Source organism: Macaca fascicularis, chromosome X (genome assembly GCF_037993035.2).
Source record: "Macaca fascicularis isolate 582-1 chromosome X, T2T-MFA8v1.1".
Taxonomy (NCBI): domain Eukaryota; kingdom Metazoa; phylum Chordata; class Mammalia; order Primates; family Cercopithecidae; genus Macaca; species Macaca fascicularis.
The window spans coordinates 358,413-378,258 of NC_088395.1; the positions used below are offsets into that span (position 1 = coordinate 358,413).

At 62.2% G+C, this 19,846-nt stretch overlaps 1 protein-coding gene across 4 annotated transcripts in view; it reads right to left on the bottom strand.

Annotated features, from left to right (window-relative positions):
- The window catches only part of LOC141406882 (serine/threonine-protein phosphatase 2A regulatory subunit B'' subunit beta-like), a 40,824-nt gene that overhangs the window by 10,181 nt on the left and 10,797 nt on the right, over positions 1 to 19,846 (bottom strand). For 3 of the 4 annotated variants that reach the window (XM_074029499.1, XM_074029500.1, XM_074029498.1), the window contains exon 2: positions 10,391 to 10,576. In XM_074029499.1, coding sequence (XP_073885600.1) covers positions 10,391 to 10,576 — 186 coding nt within the window. Of the gene's footprint in view, positions 1 to 10,390; positions 10,577 to 11,757; positions 11,836 to 13,097; positions 13,474 to 19,846 lie in introns of those variants that run through there. The other variant, XM_074029501.1, reaches the window with a different exon arrangement.

Genomic DNA, 19,846 nt, shown 5'->3' on the forward strand with positions numbered 1-19,846 from the left:
CCCCTGAAGGAAGAGAGTGGCCAGCTGCCCCGCCCCGGCCCGGGACTCCGGCTCAGCGCCCGGCATGGTGAACAGAATGACAGGAGAAGCCACCGAGAAAGAGGCCCAAACACGACAGAGCCCGGACGTGCACTGCCCTCCAGAGAGGGGCGCACGACGGCCGGCAGACAAGGGGGAGCGCGCCCGGCACTGGCGCTGGTGAGGGCAGGGTTCACGGGGCACGGAGCGGTGCCAACACGAGCACGAGACGCGGCTGAGTCAGAAAGGACTGAAGATGCCAGGTCGGGCAAGGCTGCCAGGCAGCCGGGCGTCCGCGTTGCTGGGAGAACCGGGACGCCGCACAGCTGCCGGGAAAGTGGACCACAGGGGGGCTGAGCATAAGCCCCGAGGCCCGGCCGGGGCATCCGTCCTCCCAGAAGCACACCAGCGGGAAGATGGCCGATGCCCGTGACAGCCGCACGGATGCGGACGCCGGCTGCCTGATGCACGGTGCCCCGGGGAGAGAAGCCTGATGCCAGAGCAGGGGCTGGAGGAATAAACTGACGGCAGCGTCGCCCGGACAGGTGCGGGGCGGGAGTGACCACAGGTGGCGTGTGGGGACTTGGAGGGGCTGCACGCCACAGCACGGCGCGCAGTGCGGCGACGGGAAAAGATGCTATCCGGCTGGTGCACCTGTGGATGACGCGAAGGCAGCCGTGTGGAGCGGAGGGGCCGGGCCCTGCAGGACGCACAGGCACGTGCCGGCTCCCGTGGCGAGGATCCCGAGGGAGCTCAGCCCTGGCCACCTGGGAAGGGTGCCGTGGTGCAGCGGGAGGGAACGAGCTGGGTGCCGGGCACTGGGCCCTTGGGCTGGTGCTGGTCTCACGCTTCTGACCTCATCAGGCCGTTCTGGCTCACGGGCCATGCAGATTTCAGACCCCAAGCACTCAACACCCAGGAATGTGGGGATGTGTCAGCCTTCACATCTGTGCTCCTCATGGTGTGCAAGACACACCGTAATGACCTGGTGGCACGGACGGAGCATCAGATGTATCCAGTCCTACCGGCTGGCGCCCAGTCTACCCGGTCCTACAGGCTACAGTCAGATCTACCCGGTCCTACAGGCTACAGTCAGATCTACCCGGTCCTACAGGCTAGTGTCAGATCTACCCAGTCCTACAGGCTACAGTCAGATCTACCCGGTCCTACAGGCTACAGTCAGATCTACCCGGTCCTGCAGGCTACAGTCAGATCTACCCGGTCCTACAGGCTACAGTCAGATCTACCCGGTCCTACAGGCTACAGTCAGATCTACCCGGTCCTACAGGCTACAGTCAGATCTACCCGGTCCTACAGGCTACAGTCAGATCTACCCGGTCCTACAGGCTACAGTCAGATCTACCCGGTCCTGCAGGCTACAGTCAGATCTACCCGGTCCTACAGGCTACAGTCAGATCTACCCGGTCCTACAGGCTACAGTCAGATCTACCCGGTCCTGCAGGCTACAGTCAGATCTACCCGGTCCTGCAGGCTACAGTCAGATCTACCCGGTCCTACAGGCTACAGTCAGATCTACCCGGTCCTACAGGCTACAGTCAGATCTACCCGGTCCTACAGGCTACAGTCAGATCTACCCAATCCTGCAGGCTACAGTCAGATCTACCCGGTCCTACAGGCTACAGTCAGATCTACCCAATCCTGCAGGCTACAGTCAGATCTACTCAGTCCTACAGGCTAGAGTCAGATCTACCCGGTCCTACAGGCTACAGTCAGATCTACTCAGTCCTACAGGCTAGAGTCAAATCTACCCAGTCCTGCAGGCTAGAGTCAGATCTACCCAATCCTGCAGGCTACAGTCAGATCTACCCGGTCCTGCAGGCTACAGTCAGATCTACCCGGTCCTGCAGGCTACAGTCAGATCTACCCAGTTCTACAGGCTAGTGTCAGATCTACCCAGTCCTGCAGGCTACAGTCAGATCCATGCAATCCTACAGGCTAGAGTCAGATCCATCCAGTCCTACAGGCTAGCATCAGATCTATGCAGTCCTACAGGCTACAGTCAGATCTACCCAGTCCTACAGGCTAGTGTCAGATCTACCCAGTCCTGCAGGCTACAGTCAGATCTACCCAGTCCTGCAGGCTACAGTCAGATCTACCCAGTCCTGCAGGCTACAGTCAGATCTACCCAGTTCTACAGGCTAGTGTCAGATCTACCCAGTCCTGCAGGCTACAGTCAGATCCATGCAATCCTACAGGCTAGAGTCAGATCCATCCAGTCCTACAGGCTAGCATCAGATCTATGCAGTCCTACAGGCTACAGTCAGATCTACCCAGTCCTACAGGCTACAGTCAGATCTACCCAGTCCTACAGGCTAGTGTCAGATCTACCCAGTCCTGCAGGCTACAGTCAGATCTACCCAGTCCTGCAGGCTACAGTCAGATCTACTCAGTCCTACAGGCTAGAGTCAGATCTACCCGGTCCTGCAGGCTACAGTCAGATCTACCCGGTCCTACAGGCTAGTGTCAGATCTACCCGGTCCTGCAGGCTACAGTCAGATCTACCCAGTCCTACAGGCTACAGTCAGATCTCCCCAGTCCTGCAGGCTACAGTCAGATCTACCCGGTCCTACAGGCTAGTGTCAGATCTACCCGGTCCTGCAGGCTACAGTCAGATCTACCCGGTCCTGCAGGCTACAGTCAGATCTACCCGGTCCTACAGGCTACAGTCAGATCTCCCCAGTCCTGCAGGCTATAGTCAGATCTACCCGGTCCTACAGGCTAGTGTCAGATCTACCCGGTCCTGCAGGCTACAGTCAGATCTACCCAGTCCTACAGGCTACAGTCAGATCTACCCGGTCCTGCAGGCTACAGTCAGATCTACCCAGTCCTACAGGCTAGTGTCAGATCTACCCGGTCCTGCAGGCTACAGTCAGATCTACCCGGTCCTGCAGGCTGGCTACACGGTGATCCTTTTTTTTTTCCTGAGTCATGGTCTTGCTGCTGCCCAGGCTGGAGCGCAGTGTGTGATCCCAGCTCAGTGCAGTCTCAACCTCACGGGCTCAAGCCATCCTCCCACCCTAGCCTCCCAAGTAGCTGGGACCACAGGTGCGTGCCACCATGCGTGGCTATTTTTTTTTTTGTAGAGTGAAGTCTATGTTGCCCAGGCTGGTCTGGAACCCTTGGCCTCAAGCCATCCTCCCGCCTCGGCCTCCCAAAGTGCTGGGACTGCAGGCTGACACCACAACCAGAGACAGCTGCATCCCCGGCGTCTGGGTGATGAGAACTGAGCGTGGGAGTGCTGGGCACACAGTCCCCCCACCACACCAAACCCGAAAATCACCTCCAAACTAATTAGCTCACAATTAAAAAAAAAAAAATCCTGAAGTAAATGGAGACAATCAACTCCAAAATGCAAAAGACACAAAGGAAAGGAGTTTATCCTAAATGTTACAAAATCCTTATCTGAAAGGGAGTAACACACCAGATAACCTGATTCGACTCTCAAAGTCTTTTCGGGATCCACACACAGAAAGACCAACTCCGGGTGGGGCCAGGCCGAGCCGCGGCACGCCCACCGCACAGCCAGGACGGGGATCGAGGCCGCCAGCCCCGACAGTCCCTTCCGACCCTCCGCACCCCAGCGCGGCGACAGCCCCCAGGCCTCCTGCCCGGGGCTCCGGTTCACCTTTTCCAGGCCACGGCAGTAGGACCTGGAGCTTCTAGGCTTGGCTTCCCTCGCTCAGCGCCCGCGTGAAGGAGTCCGGCACGCTGCTCCGTGTGGATCGTCGGCCCGTGTCCGGCTGCATCCTATTCCATTCCATTACGGCTCTGGTGATTGCACAGCAGGTCCCTAAGCACGAAGCACACCGGCCCCGAGGCCACGTGATGGTGCTGCTGCGGCAGGGGCACCGCGAGGAGGACCAAGACCCGGGCGTCTGCACTCGCACGGGGCACGCTGACACCGACCGACGGGTCTGAGGGGAGACAGGAGGACGCCACAGCCACGGCTCGCGAGTTCAGCACGACTTCCTCGGCCGGTGCCAGGACAAGGGGAACATGTGCAGACACGGAAAGATGCCAGCAAATGACATCGTGGAGCCGGATGAGTCCTCAGGGTCACATGAAGCCGGGCTGGACTTTGGCTCGGAGCCCCCACCCCAATCTCATGGGGCACCGCGATCCTGAGTGTTGGAGCGGGGTCTGCTGGGGGCTGACTGGGTCATGGGGGTGGACGCTCTGTCGCCCAGGCTGGAGTACAGTGGCACCATCTCGGCTCACTGCAACCGCCACCTCCCGGGTTCAAGCGAGACTCTGTCTCTCAAAAACAAACACAAGAAACAGACAGCCTGTGTCTACGGAAACAATTCACGCTGTCATTAAAAACCTTCCCACAGAGAAAACTCCGTCCCAAATGGCCTCACTGATGAGTTCCAGCAAACACTCACATAAAATAACACCCGGTGTAAATAAACGGCTCCAGAAAAAGTGAATTCTAAGGGACATTTCCCAAGCAGCTCCCCGAGGCCCGCATCCCCCCAGACCAAGCCATGACAAGAAAAGGAGACCACAGGCCAGGCCTTCACGAGCGCAGACACAACCCCTGCAAGGCCAGGCCATCTGCACCCAACACAGAGGAGAAGTGTGACACCGTGTGCTGGACCAGAGACTGGCGCTCTCACCCCACGACCGGGGCTCACCCCAAGACCGGGGCTCACCCAAATACCGGGACTCACCCCAAAGACCAGGGCTCACCCCAAGACTGGGGCTCACCCCAAGACAAGGGCTCACCCCAAGACCGGGGCTCACCCAAATACCGGGGCTCACCCCAAGACCGGGGCTCACCCTAAGACCGGGACTCACCCCAAGACCGGGGCTCACCCCAAAGACCGGGGCTCACCCCAAAGACCAGGGCTCACCCCAAGACCGGGGCTCACCCCAAGACCGGGACTCACCCCAAATACCGGGACTCACCCCAAGACCGGGGCTCACCCCAAGACCGGGGCTCACCCCAAAGACCGGGGCTCACCCCAAGACCGGGGCTCACCCCAAAGACCGGGGCTCACCCCAAGACCGGGGCTCACCCCAAGACCGGGGCTCACCCCAAGACCGGGGTTGCCTTCACACTCATGTCCGTCAGGTCAAGACCAGTTCTTCATGACCCAGACCCTGCTGGGCCTGGCAATGCACAGCTAATGCATACGAGAGGCGTGACACGCTGCAGTGGACCGGGGACCGGAGCTGCCTTCATACTCAGATGTACTGGACAAACTGCAAGGCACGTCTGTAATTTTATAAAGTAAAACTGAGGCCAGGCATGGTGGTTCATGCCCGTCATCGTCCCAGCACTTGGAGAGGCTGAGACAAGAGGGCCCTTGCAGCCCAGGAGTTCCAGACCAGCCTGGGCAACAGAGCGGAACCCTGTCTCTACGAAAAAAAAAACAATCAGCCAGGTGTGGTGGCAGGTGCCAGGGGTCCCGGCTACTCGGGAGGGCTGAGGTGGGTGGATCACTTGAGCCCAGCAGGTCGAGGCTGCAGTGAGCTGAGATGATGCCACTGGACTCCAGCCCAGGGGCTGAGTGAGAACCTGGCTCAAAAAAAAATTAAATAAAATAAAAAAAGAAAAGAGAGCTCCTGGCAAACAAGAACAGAAAGGGAAGGGCCTCTGGAGTCTGCGGTGGGTGTGCTCCGTCTCTCCCCTCCTGCTCGCTGATGCAAAGAACAAACTGCCCGTGTGGCCAGGGACACACAGCCGGCCCCACAACAGCCGTGCCCTGGCCAGCCACACGCGAGTTCCACAGTCTCCACACCCCACCAGCCCCGTGGTAGCCACATTCCGCCAGACACACGGGGAACCCCACAGAAACCACGCCCCGGCCAGACACACAGCGAGCCCCACGGTATCCACACCGCAGGATTTAATCGATCCTCACCACACACACAGTGAAGCATGTTGCTGTACCCCGTAAATATATACAAATATTACTTGTCCCTTCAAAATAAAATTTAAAATAAAAAAAAAATATGAAACTCTGAGAGAGGCGAAGTACAGTGACTGGAAGCACGTCCGTGGCTGGTCTGGGACGGGGAGAAATGGGGGGACTGACACGGTGCAGGAGGAGGCGCAGGGGAAACCCGGGGCAGGCGGCACACGGCCGGTCCCCCCTGTGGGGGTGGATACCCAGGTGTGTGCTGGACCACAACGGATCGATTGTGCACTTAAAACCGGGGATCTTGGTGTGTGAGAAAGATGATCGCAGGAATTCATGGGACAGAAAGAATCGAAATGCTCTGTAACCCTGACGGCTGCTGACTGAAAAAGATATAGATTAGTCTGCAGCATGGTGGATCGAGGAGGGAAGCAGAAATGGATGATTCTGTCAAGAAAGAGTGTCTAGAGGATGCAGATACGATAATCGTACAAGACAAGAGCTTTAGGGCAATGAATTGATAAGTTATGCAAAAAAGTGTTTTAGAAAAAATGTAAATAATCATAATAGACTCAATGAACGAAAACCCGGAATTAACCAACGACATCTGAAGGAAATTACGGGAGAGAAAACCGTGTTTCCCTGTGGGGCGCTGACGGGGTGGAGCCTGGCGGAGGCGAAGGAGCTGACGATCGTTTCCCAAACGGCTTCAGAGAAAACACGGAGGAGTGAACATGATGACAGGGAGGAAAGAATGCGTGAGATCAGCCCCGACTCACACACCGGACAGGAACGGCCGGGCCGACCTCACTGCACGGCCACAGCTATAAGATCCACAGGGGGAAGCACAGACTCCACGTCCCCTCAGACGTCAGTTCTCAGGCAGCTGAGAACACGCCGTGGGCTGTGACTCAGGCCCTCACTCACTCACTCACTCACTCACTGACGGAGAAAATTCGAAACCACACGGGCCTCACGCGCGAAAACCCGAGGATGCCAGCGACACCCGGGCTACCCGTTCGTCCCCTGGTCCGGGGCCCGGCTCACAGAAAACCGTCCCAAAGGCACACGACGGAGACGGGGACGGACGCCCGCACGTGGCGGTGAGCTGGGCGCCACCCAGACAGGCTCAGCGGCCTTGGGGGGAGCGGAACTTGGCCTGTGGCCCCCGCACATGCGGGACACTCACGGGGTTCTGCTGCCACAGCGCAGGTGCATTAAGTCACGAAAGCACAGCCCCTGCCGGCCTCTGCCCACAGTCACCGTGGGGGCCCGAGCACCACGCGCTCTGCCTGCCGGGGCCGGGCCGGTGCGTGTACGAACAGCCGGTGTGTGCACGGACAGCAGGGCCTGTGGAGGTGTCCCTCGGACTCCCAGCGGTGCAGACACTGCAAGCAAGAGAACTTCAGTCTCAGAGCTCTCCCCGTCCCGCGGGGTCACACCCAGCTCACCCTGCTTCTCGGGGCATCGAAGACCATGAGAAAACTTGCTTTTTCCCACCAAACGTGACACCCGGCCAACGGGCCAAGTTCTTTCAAGCCTGGAAGCCTCACCACCTTCGACGGCCACCAAGGCCGCCGCCGCCTCGCCTGAGGTGAGGTCACGTGGAAAGCTGCGTCCCGGGAGGAAAACGACACGGAGCGTGCACGTGAGAACCAGGCGCCGTGGCGGGGAAGCCCCGAGGGGTACGTGCGGGTCACGTGCAGGAACCTCACCGCGCTGCGTGAGTGGCTTGGTAGGACCCGAAGGGGACACAGCACGCGAGCCGCAGAAGAGGCGACCGACCCGGCCGGCGGCGTGCAGACCCTGCGTGGGGGGCTGGGCAGACTCGGCGAGGGCGAGTTCTCTCCACATCACCGAGGCTGTGCTGAAAAGGATGAAGCCGTCCCAGGTGCAAGCAAACAGACTTCCCCGTGAAGGAACTCTCAGCGATATCCCACAGCCTCAAGAGCACGGAGGATAACACACTGGAAGCCGAGACACACGTGGAGAGTCGAGCGAGCCTGCCAGGGCGGGCGGTGGGTGCCCACTTCACACCGGACATGGAGACGGCACGGCTGTCACTACCTCTGTGGCACGTTTGTACCGAGACATGAAACAATTCTTAACGTGTGTGGTGTTTTAAATTACAGCATATACTAGGTAAATATTAGCTGTTTTCATTCACTCCACGTTTGCAACCAACTGTAAGAAACTTTCTAATATTTCAACAAAAGCAACTACAGAATGACCCTAATTTTCCTTGTAAGATGGCTTTGCATGCTCGCAGCTTATCTGGTCCTTACACGGCCCCACGCTGCCGTGCAAGACGCCGCCACCTCTACAGATACGGACTTAGTAAGAACAAATACCCAAGTGTAAAACAGCATACTAATTTTTCTCTCAGAAATGCAGGATGTATGCATGTTCATCCTCATACACACATTCGCGTGTACTTGCTCATATTAAAAGCTAAAACGACAATAAGAGGGTAAACTAAAGCTACGGGAACTCTTACCTCGGGGGGAGAAACAGCGCAGACAGGGACGGAACCTGGACTTACCTAACTGTGTCTGCTTTGTTAGCGTTCACTTTGGAACCACAGAGGTTTTTACGTATTTATAAAACAAGACTTTGTAAAATACTTTAAAAGGACAGTCTGTAATAGAGAAAGGGGGGACACTTCCCAACGTGTTCTTTCAGACCCGTATTTCTCTAAAACCAAAACCAGACAAAGGACTCACAAGAAAACTCTCAGGCAGTGTGTTCTCTGTGAATCCAGTTGCAAAAATTACCGGAATCCAGCAACATATGAAAGACACGAGACACACCGACGACATGGAATTTATGCTAGGAATGCAAGGTTGGTTTAACATCCCAAAACCCACTCATTTAATAGACTGTATTCATAGGTTAAAAATACAAAAACCGGCCGGGCGCGGTGGCTCACACCTCAATCCCAGCACTTTGGTGGCTCACACCTCTATCCCAGCACGTTGGGAGGCCGAGGCAGGTGGATCACTTGAAGTCAGGAGTTCCTGAATCAGCCTGGCCAATATGGTGAAACTCCATCTCTACTAAAAATATAAAAATTAGCCAGGCGTGGTGGTACACACCTGTAGTCCCAGCTACTTGGGAGGCCAAGGCAGGAGAATCGCTTGAACCCGGAAGGTGGAGGTTGCAGTGAGCCGAGAGGGCACCATTGCACTCCAGCCTGGGCAACAGAGCAAGATTCTGCCTCAAAACAAACAAGCAAACTGAAAAAACAAAAACCTGCCCACTCCTGAGGACCGCCTTCACAGCTGCAGAGCTGGAGAGGGCTGGGGAGCAGGGGTCTCGCCCCGAGGGGCTCACGAGTACCGTGCACTAAGGCTCTGGGCTCTGACCTGGAGGGGTGGGAGCATCTGCCTTCCGGCGACTCCACCTGGAGGACGGGACGCTGGAGAGGTGGGCCCGGGTCCCTGGAAACACAATCGCCCACCAGGGGTCCGGACACACGTCCCTGGAGTGAGCCTTGCCTTGGTAACGCACAGACACTAAACCGAGCGTGCCCGATCTGCGGACGTCCACGCAGGCAGCCTGGAAAGCAGGCAGCTGAGAAGGAAAGCAGGCGGCAAATGACGAACATGGCGCCGCAGCACTCAGGGTGAGTCCAGAAATGGGCCCTCGGGGCCACTGCCGGGGGACAGGGGTCCACAGCCGCCCAGCCTGGGACGGCGGCTCCTCGGGCAGAAAGGGGCACGGCCAGGAGGGTGCTGAACGGCCTCAGGACGAGAATGCAGACGGAATTCCCACTTGAGTTTCAGATGCTTAAGAATTCACACAGCAGCGACCAGACAGCAAACCTCAGGCCACAACTGTAACCTCAGAGGAAACCTGGGCCACTCCCGCACACGTGACACGCACCCGCCTCGGCCGCTGGCCTCACTCATGCCCGTGTGACACACACCCACCTCGGCCACTCCAGCCTCTCCACCTCACCCTCACACGCCGGTGGCACCTGCCTCGGCCGCCCCACCTCACTCTCACTCTCACGGGTGTGACATGCACCTGCCTCGGCCGCCCCACCTCACTCTCACTCTCACGGGTGTGACATGCACCTGCCTCGGCCGCCCCACCTCACTCTCACTCTCACGGGTGTGACATGCACCTGCCTCGGCCGCCCCACCTCACTCTCACTCTCACGGGTGTGACATGCACCTGCCCCGGCCGCCCCACCTCACTCTCACTCTCACGGGTGTGACATGCACCTGCCTCGGCCGCCCCACCTCACTCTCACGCGTGTGACACGCACCTGCCTCGGCCGCCCCACCTCACTCTCACGCGTGTGACACGCACCTGCCCCGGCCGCCCCACCTCACTCTCACGCGTGTGACACGCACCTGCCTCAGCCGCCCCACCTCACTCTCACGCGTGTGACACGCACCTGCCCCGGCCGCCCCGCCTCACCGTCTCACGCCCGCAGTACCACCTCGGCTGCTCCACGTCACACGGGGGACACGCACCTTGGCCACCAGGCCCATGTCGTCCATGGTGGCTCTCTCGTGGGGGAGGCGGGCGAAGGCGCTCTCGATCTTGCTGATGGCGGCATCCACGTTGAGCGAGTCCTGCGGGCGTCCTCTGGGGAAGTAGAAGGTCGGAATGCTTTGGCTGCTGGCCGGGGGCAGACGCTCTTCTTTCCGCGTCTGAACCTGAAGAGTGACGGACAGCGCTCGGTTACAACCCGGGAGCATCGAACGCCTTCTCCACCCGGACAACACGAGGGGCCTCTCCGGGGCCGACGGTGCCGAGGCCGCCTGACCCCGGCCGGGAGAGGACACGCTGCAGTCCCTGTCGGGGACCACACGGGTACTGCACTGCAGGGGCCACCTCCGCCCAGGAGGACACACGACGCTGCCACGGACCCCACGCTGGGTGGCTGCTCTGCACCACTGAGCCCCCGCCACACCCCACAGGGCCCCGGGGACACGGGCAGCTGCATGCCCCAGGCGCCTGAGAGCCCAGCCAGGACCCACTCCCGATTCCCAGGGGCCACAGCACGGACCCCACCACACCCGGCAGGGCCCCGGGGACACGGGCAGCCGCACCCCAGACATCTGAGAGCCCAGCCAGGACCCACTCCCGACTCCCATGGACCACAGCACGGACCCCACCACACCCGGCAGGGCCCCGGGGACATGGGCAGCCGCACCCCAGGCGTCTGAGAGCCCAGCCAGGACCCACTCCCAATTCCCAGGGGCCACAGCACAGACCCCACCACACCCGGCAGGGCCCCGGGGACACGGGCAGCCGCACCCCAGACATCTGAGAGCCCAGCCAGGACCCACTCCCGACTCCCATGGGCCACAGCACGGACCCCACCACACCCGGCAGGGCCCTGGGGACATGGGCAGCCGCACCCCAGGCGTCTGAGAGCCCAGCCAGGACCCACTCCCGACTCCCATGGGCCACAGCACAGACCCCACCACACCCGGCAGGGCCCCGGGGACACGGGCAGCCACATCCCAGGCGCCTGAGAGCCCAGCCAAGACCCACTCCCGACTCCCATGGGCCACAACACGGACCCCACCACACCCGGCAGGGCCCCGGGAACACGGGCAGCCGCACCCCAGGCGTCTGAGGGCTCAGACGTGGAGAGGCCCAGGTGCCGTCCACAGGCAGCCCTGCCCCTGGAGCCCGGGCGACTCACGTCCGGAGAGGCACAGGCAGGGCAGGCAACCGCACAGCCGGGCGAAGGGGCCGACCGCCAGGTACTGCTGTGGACACGCCTCAGCCCCTCACCCAGCCCCTCGCCCGCGCCCACGGGCTCTTGGCCCCAGTCAGCATCAGCTCTCCCCTCACCCAGTACATCCACAGGCCCCGGAACACGCACTCAAAAGTCTCCTGCTTCAGTCTCTACACAGCCCGCGAGGTGGACGTGTGATCTCATCCCGTGATGCTGAAACACCGCCTGAAACGGTTAACGGCGTCAGCGACCGCACTGCGTCCTGCTCCATCAACCGCCCAGGGGACGGGCCGTGTCCTTCTCCACCATGACTACTGAGGGGACGGGCTGTGTCCTCCTCCACCAACTACCCAGGGGACGGGCCGTGTCCTCCTCCTCCACCAACTACCCAGGGGACGGGCCGTGTCCTCCTCCTCCAACTACCCAGGGGACGGGGCCGCGTCCTCCTCCTCCACCAACTACCCAGGGGACGGGCCGTGTCCTCCCCCACCAACTACCCAGGGGACGGGCCGTGTCCTCCCCCACCAACTACCCAGGGGACGGGCCGTGTCCTCCTCCACCAACTACCCAGGGGACGGGCCGTGTCCTCCTCCTCCAACTACCCAGGGGACGGGGCCGCGTCCTCCTCCACCAACTACCCAGGGGACGGGCCGTGTCCTCCTCCACCAACTACCCAGGGGACGGGCCGTGTCCTCCTCCACCAACTACCCAGGGGACAGGGCCGCGTCCTCCTCCATCAACTACCCAGGGGACGGGCTGTGTCCTCCTCCACCAACTACCCAGGGGACGGGCCGTGTCCTCCTCCACCAACTACCCAGGGGACGGGCCGTGTCCTCCTCCTCCTCCAACTACCCAGGGGACGGGCTGTGTCCTCCTCCTCCACCAACTACCCAGGGGACGGGCCGTGTCCTCCCCCACCAACTACCCAGGGGACGGGCCGTGTCCTCCTCCTCCTCCAACTACCCAGGGGACGGGCCGTGTCCTCCTCCACCAACTACCCAGGGGACGGGCCGTGTCCTCCTCCACCAACTACCCAGGGGACGGGCCGTGTCCTCCTCCACCAACTACCCAGGGGACGGGCCGTGTCCTCCTCCACCAACTACCCAGGGGACGGGCTGTGTCCTCCTCCACCAACTACCCAGGGGACGGGCTGTGTCCTCCTCCCCCACCAACTACCCAGGGGACGGGCCGTGTCCTCCTCCACCAACTACCCAGGGGACGGGGCCGGGTCCTCCTCCACCAACTGCCGTGGAGGAGGGGTCCCGGGAGGAAGCCGGGGAGGAGGGTCCGATGGACCACAGCTCAGGGGCCTTTGCAGCCACAATCCTGACTGCTGGGATTAATCCAGGCCTGGGTCCCAGCTCCAGTGTCCTCACAGAGAACACAGCCCACCCCGCTACTCCCACAGGACCCTCACCCCACGTCACAAGGGTCCCACACACAGCGCCCCAACGGTCCCCACCCTGCTGTCTCCACAGGGCCCTCACCCCAGGTGAGACTCCGCTGCTTTACTCTGATCCCCATCTAGGAGGAAGGAGGCCGCCTCCGTGACCTGGGGCGGAGCAGGCTTCCCGCAGCAGGTGCCGACCGAGCGCTCCTTCAGCAGAGCTTTACCTTCCCGTGTGATTCAGAACGTGAGCTCTGTGCCTGCGGCAGGAGGTCCCTGCACCCCCCGGGCCCACAGCGCACCTCCCCGGGCCCACGGCGCACCTCCCCGGGCCCACGGCGCACCTCCCCGAGTCCACGGCGCACCTCCCCGGGCCCACGGCGCACCTCCCCGGGCCCACGGCGCACCTCCCCGGGCCCACGGCGCACCTCCCCGGGCCCACGGCGCACCTCCCCGGGCCCACGGCGCACCTCCCCGGGCCCACGGCGCACCTCCCCGGGCCCACGGCGCACCTCCCCGGGCCCACGGCGCACCTCCCCGGGCCCACGGCGCACCTCCCCGAGTCCACGGCGCACCTCCCCGGGCCCACGGCGCACCTCCCCGGGCCCACGGCGCACCTCCCCGGGCCCACGGCGCACCTCCCCGGGCCCACGGCGCACCTCCCCGAGTCCACGGCGCACCTCCCCGAGTCCACGGCGCACCTCCCGGGGCCCACGGCGCACCTCCCCGGGCCCACGGCGCACCTCCCCGGGCCCACGGCGCACCTCCCCGGGCCCACGGCGCACCTCCCCGGGCCCACGGCGCACCTCCCCGGGCCCACGGCGCACCTGCCCGGGCCCACGGCGCACCTCCCCGGGCCCACGACGTGTCCGCACAGCGGCGTCTTCCCGTCTCCCTCCCGCCTCCTGCAGCGGGGGCCCCACCGTGGAGCCTGCGGCTCTTCCCCTCCATCACGCTGGGTTCACACCGCTCTGCTATTTGGGGTGCAGAGGGGCTCTCGGGCTCCTGATTTTGGCAATACAATGATGACCTGGACACACAAACCAACCTCCCTGCTGGAAACCGCCAGGAACCCCGGATGGAATGTTTCACAAACGTCTTCCAGACGGCACCCCAGGCTGGCAGGAAAGGAGGACACCTCAGGCCACGGCTGCCTGGAAGGAGCAGCCCAGGGAAGGCCGTGGAGCCTGAACAGGCTCTGCCTGCAGAAGCGTGGGCCGAGCGCGCTCACCCGAAATCGCTCAGTCTTGCAGGGCTCTGGGGAAGACGAGGCAAAACCCAGGGTCCTCAGGGGAAGCCGCCCTAAGTGCGGCGCCCAGAACACGGCACCTGCGGTGGGAAGAAGAACTCCAAAGACGTCCCCAGCGCGCCTCCGGCCCCGGGAAGCAAAGGATCAGCTGCCTGTAGGAGCTGCGCAGGGCGGAGCTCTCCCCCGAGAACTTACAGCCACAGCCGACTCTCCGGCAGGTTTGTAAACCAAACTTAGGTCACCAGGACGGTGCGCAAACCCTCAAACTGGCCGGGCACAGTGGCTCGTGCCTGCAATCCTGGCGCTTTGGGAGGCTGAGGGGGGCAGGATGCCTGAGCTGAGGAGTTCGAGACCAGTCTGGGCAACACGGCAAAATTTCACCTCTACTAAAAAAAAAAAAAAAAAAATAGAAAAAATTAGCTGGGTTTGGTGGCAGGTGCCTGTAATCCCAGCTACTTGGGAGGCTGAGGCAGGAGAATCGCTCCAACCCAGGAGGTGGAGCTTGCAGTGAGCTGAGATCTGGCCACTGTACTCCAGCCCGGGTGACAGAGCGAGACTCTGTCTTAAAACAAAAAACAGAAAATTAACCAGGTGTGGTGGCGGGCACCCGTCATCCCAGCTACTTGAGGGGCTGAGGCAGGAGAATCGCTTAAACCCGGGAGGCAGAGGGTGCAGTGAGCTGAGATCGCGCCACTGCACTCCAGCCTGGGTGACAGAGCGAGACTCCGTCTCAAAAAAAAAAAAAAAAAAAAAAAAAGAGATGAACACGTAGACACGTTTAGACCAGAATGTACAGAGCATGCACGCCATTAACAGACAACAACAGACCATTAACATGCCGTTAACAGACACCCTGTGACACAAAAGCTGAGCAAAAGCAGCCCGGAGAAGCCAAGAGCTCCCAAAGCGAAGGTCGGAATTGAAAGAAGGGATGAAGGGCGGTAACGAGTGGGAAAACCTGGGCACGCTGACCACAGAAATCAGTGATAACAACGTACGTTCAATTCTTAAAAAAAAACTCAAAACAACTGTCAGTGAAATGGTGACTGGATGAGTGTGTGCCTGTTTGTGAGTTGGAGGAAAAGATATTGATTAATATTGGGCTTTGAAATATTTAGTGAACGTTCCTTTTTTTTTTTCCTTTAAAGAGACGGGGGTCTCGCCATGTTGCCCAGGCTGGTCTTGAACTTCTGGCCTCCAGCGATTCTCCTGCCTCAGCCTCCCAAGGCGCTGGGATCACAGGGGTGAGGCACCGTGCCCGGCCAGCCGCCGATTCTGTGGGATAAACAGTGAGCTCGTAGAAAGCGTGTACCCCAAACGAGAGAAGAGGTGACGGAGCTGAAAAACAGCGGGCGCCTGTAGTCCCAGCTACTCGGGAGGCTGAGGCCGGAGAATGGCGTGAACCCGGGAGGCGGAGCTTGCAGTGAGCTGAGATCCGGCCACTGCACTCCAGCCTGGGCGACACAGCGAGACTCCGTCTCAAAACAAAAAACAAAAAACAAAAAACAGCGGGAGACAGGGATGCAGGATGAGACGTAAGAGTCCATCACACGGACGAGCAGACGACATGGACATCAATGAACCAAGTGTTCCGGTTACAAGGCAAAGATCTGGCTGCAGAAAGAAAACAGCACTTGTGTATACGGGACACACAGGAGACAGAAGGACACAGGAGACACACGTGGCTTAAGGACCCAGAGGCTGCACATTGTTTTGAGGTGGAAAAAGACAGAGCAGGCAGACAGTAAAGCTGGCGTCGCCGTACTAACATCCACGAAGTGACACGAGGCGATGGACAGACCCGGAGACGGACAGGCCACCGTAGAACGCTGAAGAGGTCGGTCACGGGAGGACAGGATGACGCTAACTTTATCCGTGCCTGACAACGCAGCCTTGGCACCGATCGAGTAAACACCACTGGGCACAAACTCAGCACGCCAGGAAAGGAAGAGAACACCCACCCGGGCACCGACACGGGGAAGGCCGGGACCCCCACCCTGGGCACCGACACGGAGAAGGCCGGGACCCCCACCCTGGGCACTGATGGGGGGAAAGCTGGGACCCCCACCCTGGGCACCGACACGGGGAATGCCGGGACCCCCGCCCTGGGCACCGACGCGGGGAAGGCCGGGACCCCCGCCCTGGGCACCGACACGGGGAAGGCCGGGACCCCCGCCCTGGGCACCGACATGGAGAAGGCCGGGACCCCCACCCTGGGCACTGATGGGGGGAAAGCTGGGACCCCCACCCTGGGCACCGACACAGGGAAGGCCGGGACCCCCACCCTGGGCACCGACACGGGGAAGGCCGGGACCCCCACCCTGGGCACCAACACGGGGAAGGCCGGGACCCCCACCCTGGGCACCGACATGGAGAAGGCCGGGACCCCCACCCTGGGCACCGACACGGAGAAGGCCGGAACCACCGACCCTGGGCACCGACACGGAGAAGGCCGGGACCCCCACCCTGGGCACCGACAGGGGGAAGCCGGGACCCCCACCCTGGGCACCGACACGGGGAAGGCCGGGACCCCCACCCTGGGCACCGATGCAGGGAAGGCCGGGACCCCCACCCTGGGCACTGATGGGGGGAAAGCTGGGACCCCCACCCTGGGCACCGACATGGAGAAGGCCGGGACCCCCACCCTGGGCACCGACACGGAGAAGGCCGGAACCACCGACCCTGGGCACCGACACGGAGAAGGCCGGGACCCCCACCCTGGGCACCGACAGGGGGAAGCCGGGACCCCCACCCTGGGCACCGACACGGGGAAGGCCGGGACCCCCACCCTGGGCACCGATGCAGGGAAGGCCGGGACCCCCACCCTGGGCACTGATGGGGGGAAGGCCGGGACCCCCACCCTGGGCACCGACACGGGGAAGGCCGGGACCCCCACCCTGGGCACCGACGCGGGGAAGGCCGGGACCCCCACCCCGGGCACCGACACGGGGAAGGCCGGGACCCCCGCCCTGGGCACCGACACGGGGAAGGCCGGGACCCCCGCCCTGGGCACCGACGCGGGGAAGGCCGGGACCCCCGCCCTGGGCACCGACGCGGGGAAGGCCGGGACCCCCACCCTGGGCACTGATGGGGGGAAAGCTGGGACCCCCACCCTGGGCACCGACACGGGGAAAGCTGGGACCCCCACCCTAGGCACCGACACGGAGAAGGCCGGGACCCCCACCCTGGGCACTGACAGGGGGAAGCTGGGGCCCCCACCCTGGGCACCGACACGGGGAAGGCCGGGACCCCCACCCTGGGCACCGACAGGGGGAAGCTGGGGCCCCCACCCTGGGCACCGACAGGGGGAAGCTGGGGCCCCCACCCTGGGCACCGACAGGGGGAAGCTGGGGCCCCCACCCTGGGCACCGACAGACGAGAGACGGAACAACAAACAGCACAGCCACCCATGCAGGCTCGGGATTTACAAGTTTAATCTCACGGACAGAAATAGACTCGGCCCCAGCACAGCTGCAGGGCACACATTCTTTTCAACACGCACAGCGCACTTGAGAACTGGCCGCCTCTCGGGCCGAGCAGCGGGTCTCAGGGGACTGTGAAGGAATCACAGGGACTGCGGCCCTGCCCTGAGCGTAGCCGGGGAGGCCGGGCATCCACGGTAAACACACGAGGAGCAAAAACAGCTGCCGGGGTGTGGAAGAAGAATTCTAAAGTCAGCTGCCTCTTCGTTAAACAGTTCAGACGAACCAGAGGGGCCTCGGGCGGCCCGGCCACCCACTTTAAATCCTCCTCCACACGTGGACTTTACAAAGTGCTCCGTCAAGCGCCCGCCACCCGAAGCACACCGATCAAGGCGAGGCCCTGCCTCCCGACAAGCTATTTCTGTTGAGGGCACGGAGACGGCAGCTCCCTGACTCGTCACAATTCCAGCAGCCACAGATACGTGTCGCCCTCCCACAGCACACCCACAGTGTTGCAAAACACGTCCATATACGACCAAACACAAAGGCTGAGCCTAACACCGATGCCGCCTGTTGCAGAAACAGAAATTCAAGCGTGCGCTTGATGAGTGCAGGTGAATTTCCCGAGAACACAGGCCACGTGCAACCGTCACACGTCCTCTGGCGACACCAGCCGCGGGCGGGACCCCCGCGTGTGCAGAGGGTGCGCACAGCAGGCCGGGCGCGGTGACCAGCAGGAAGGACCCTCGCCCCAACCCCAGCGGCACCAGACACCACGGTCAAGGCCACAGGGGAGAGGCCGGAGCAGCAGGGGGCCGGCGGAAGGCACGCTCAGTAGAGGCTGCAACGCACAGCCGTGTCCCCAGGAGCCCCCAGCCTGCAGCGCGAGGCGGAAGCACGGGAGGCTGTGGGATGGGATGGAGGGGTTCCGCCGGGACCCACACTCATGGACTCCAGCCGAGCCCCTCGCCCACCCAGACGGCGGCCACCCCCTGGAAGGCAGGGCCCGCTGCAAGCTCTGAGCATTCTTCTCCGCCCAGCACTCGACTCCCAGGGACCCTCTGCGAGGGCTGGTAGAACGCTGCCAGCTACACCTGCAAACCACACGCCGGACGGCTAAACACGGAGTCAAAAACGTCGGTGTTTACACAGAGGAGCCGAACACGGAGGCGAGAGAGTCAGGCCCCGCGTGTGCGTTTAAAAATCCCCTCTCTAGCAAAGACGGAGAACCGCTGTGGAGGGATCAACACGGAAACGCAGCAGGTCCAGGTGTCTGAGTCGGCGAGAGCTCACGGGGCTAACGTTCACTCAGACACACGACCGCGGCCGAGCCACGGGCCCTCGACGGACGCCAAGAGACACTGGGGGTGCCCTGCACCCACCCCAGCGGCCCAGGCGCTGGCACCTGCACCCACCCCTGCGGCCCAGGCGCTGGCACCTGCACGCACGGCTGCAGTGAGGTGTGAGTCTCCACAGAGCTCAGAAGGCTGGGCTGGGGGACGTGGGGGTCATTCTGTCCACCAGCCGGGGGGCACAGTGGATGCCGGGCACCACAGCGAGGGGAGGATCTGGCCCCTCCCTGCGTCCACAAGCCCCTGGCGGATACTCCGGAGCCTGGTCTTGTGTGTGGGTATTCCCGCCCGGGCTTCTGTTTCCTGTTAACCCCCTGCGCTGCGCTGCGGCTCCCTGCCAGGTGGGGAACCCGCTCTACCTTCTCCCTGCCACTGCCCAGGGAGCGGCATCCTGGGCGGCATCCTGGCCAGACCAAAGGCTGCAAGGGTTCTAGCGACCACGGGCCCTGGGAGGGGAACAGCACGTGCTCTGGCGGTGAGAGCGGGTGCGTCGGGGATGCCCAGAGCCCAGGCTGCCACCACGCCGAAGTCGGCTCCAACCACAGCGGGGCTGCCGCGTCGGGCACGGCGCTTTCAGCCGTGGACGGTGCTGTGCAGGGTCTGTGCGTCCGCCCGAAGGACCCCGTGGGGACGCTGGACAGTGTCTGTGTGACCAGGACCGGTGAAGAGGAGCATCTGTGTGTGAACCAGTGTGTGGGGAGCGGGAGGGTCACTCCCCAGGCAGGGAGGGCCAGGCTGGGGCAGCACAGCTGTCCTGGGCTGGGAACAAGGTCTGAGCGGTCCTGCTGTTGCCCGGGAACAGAAGGCCCGAGAATCCCTGGGCACA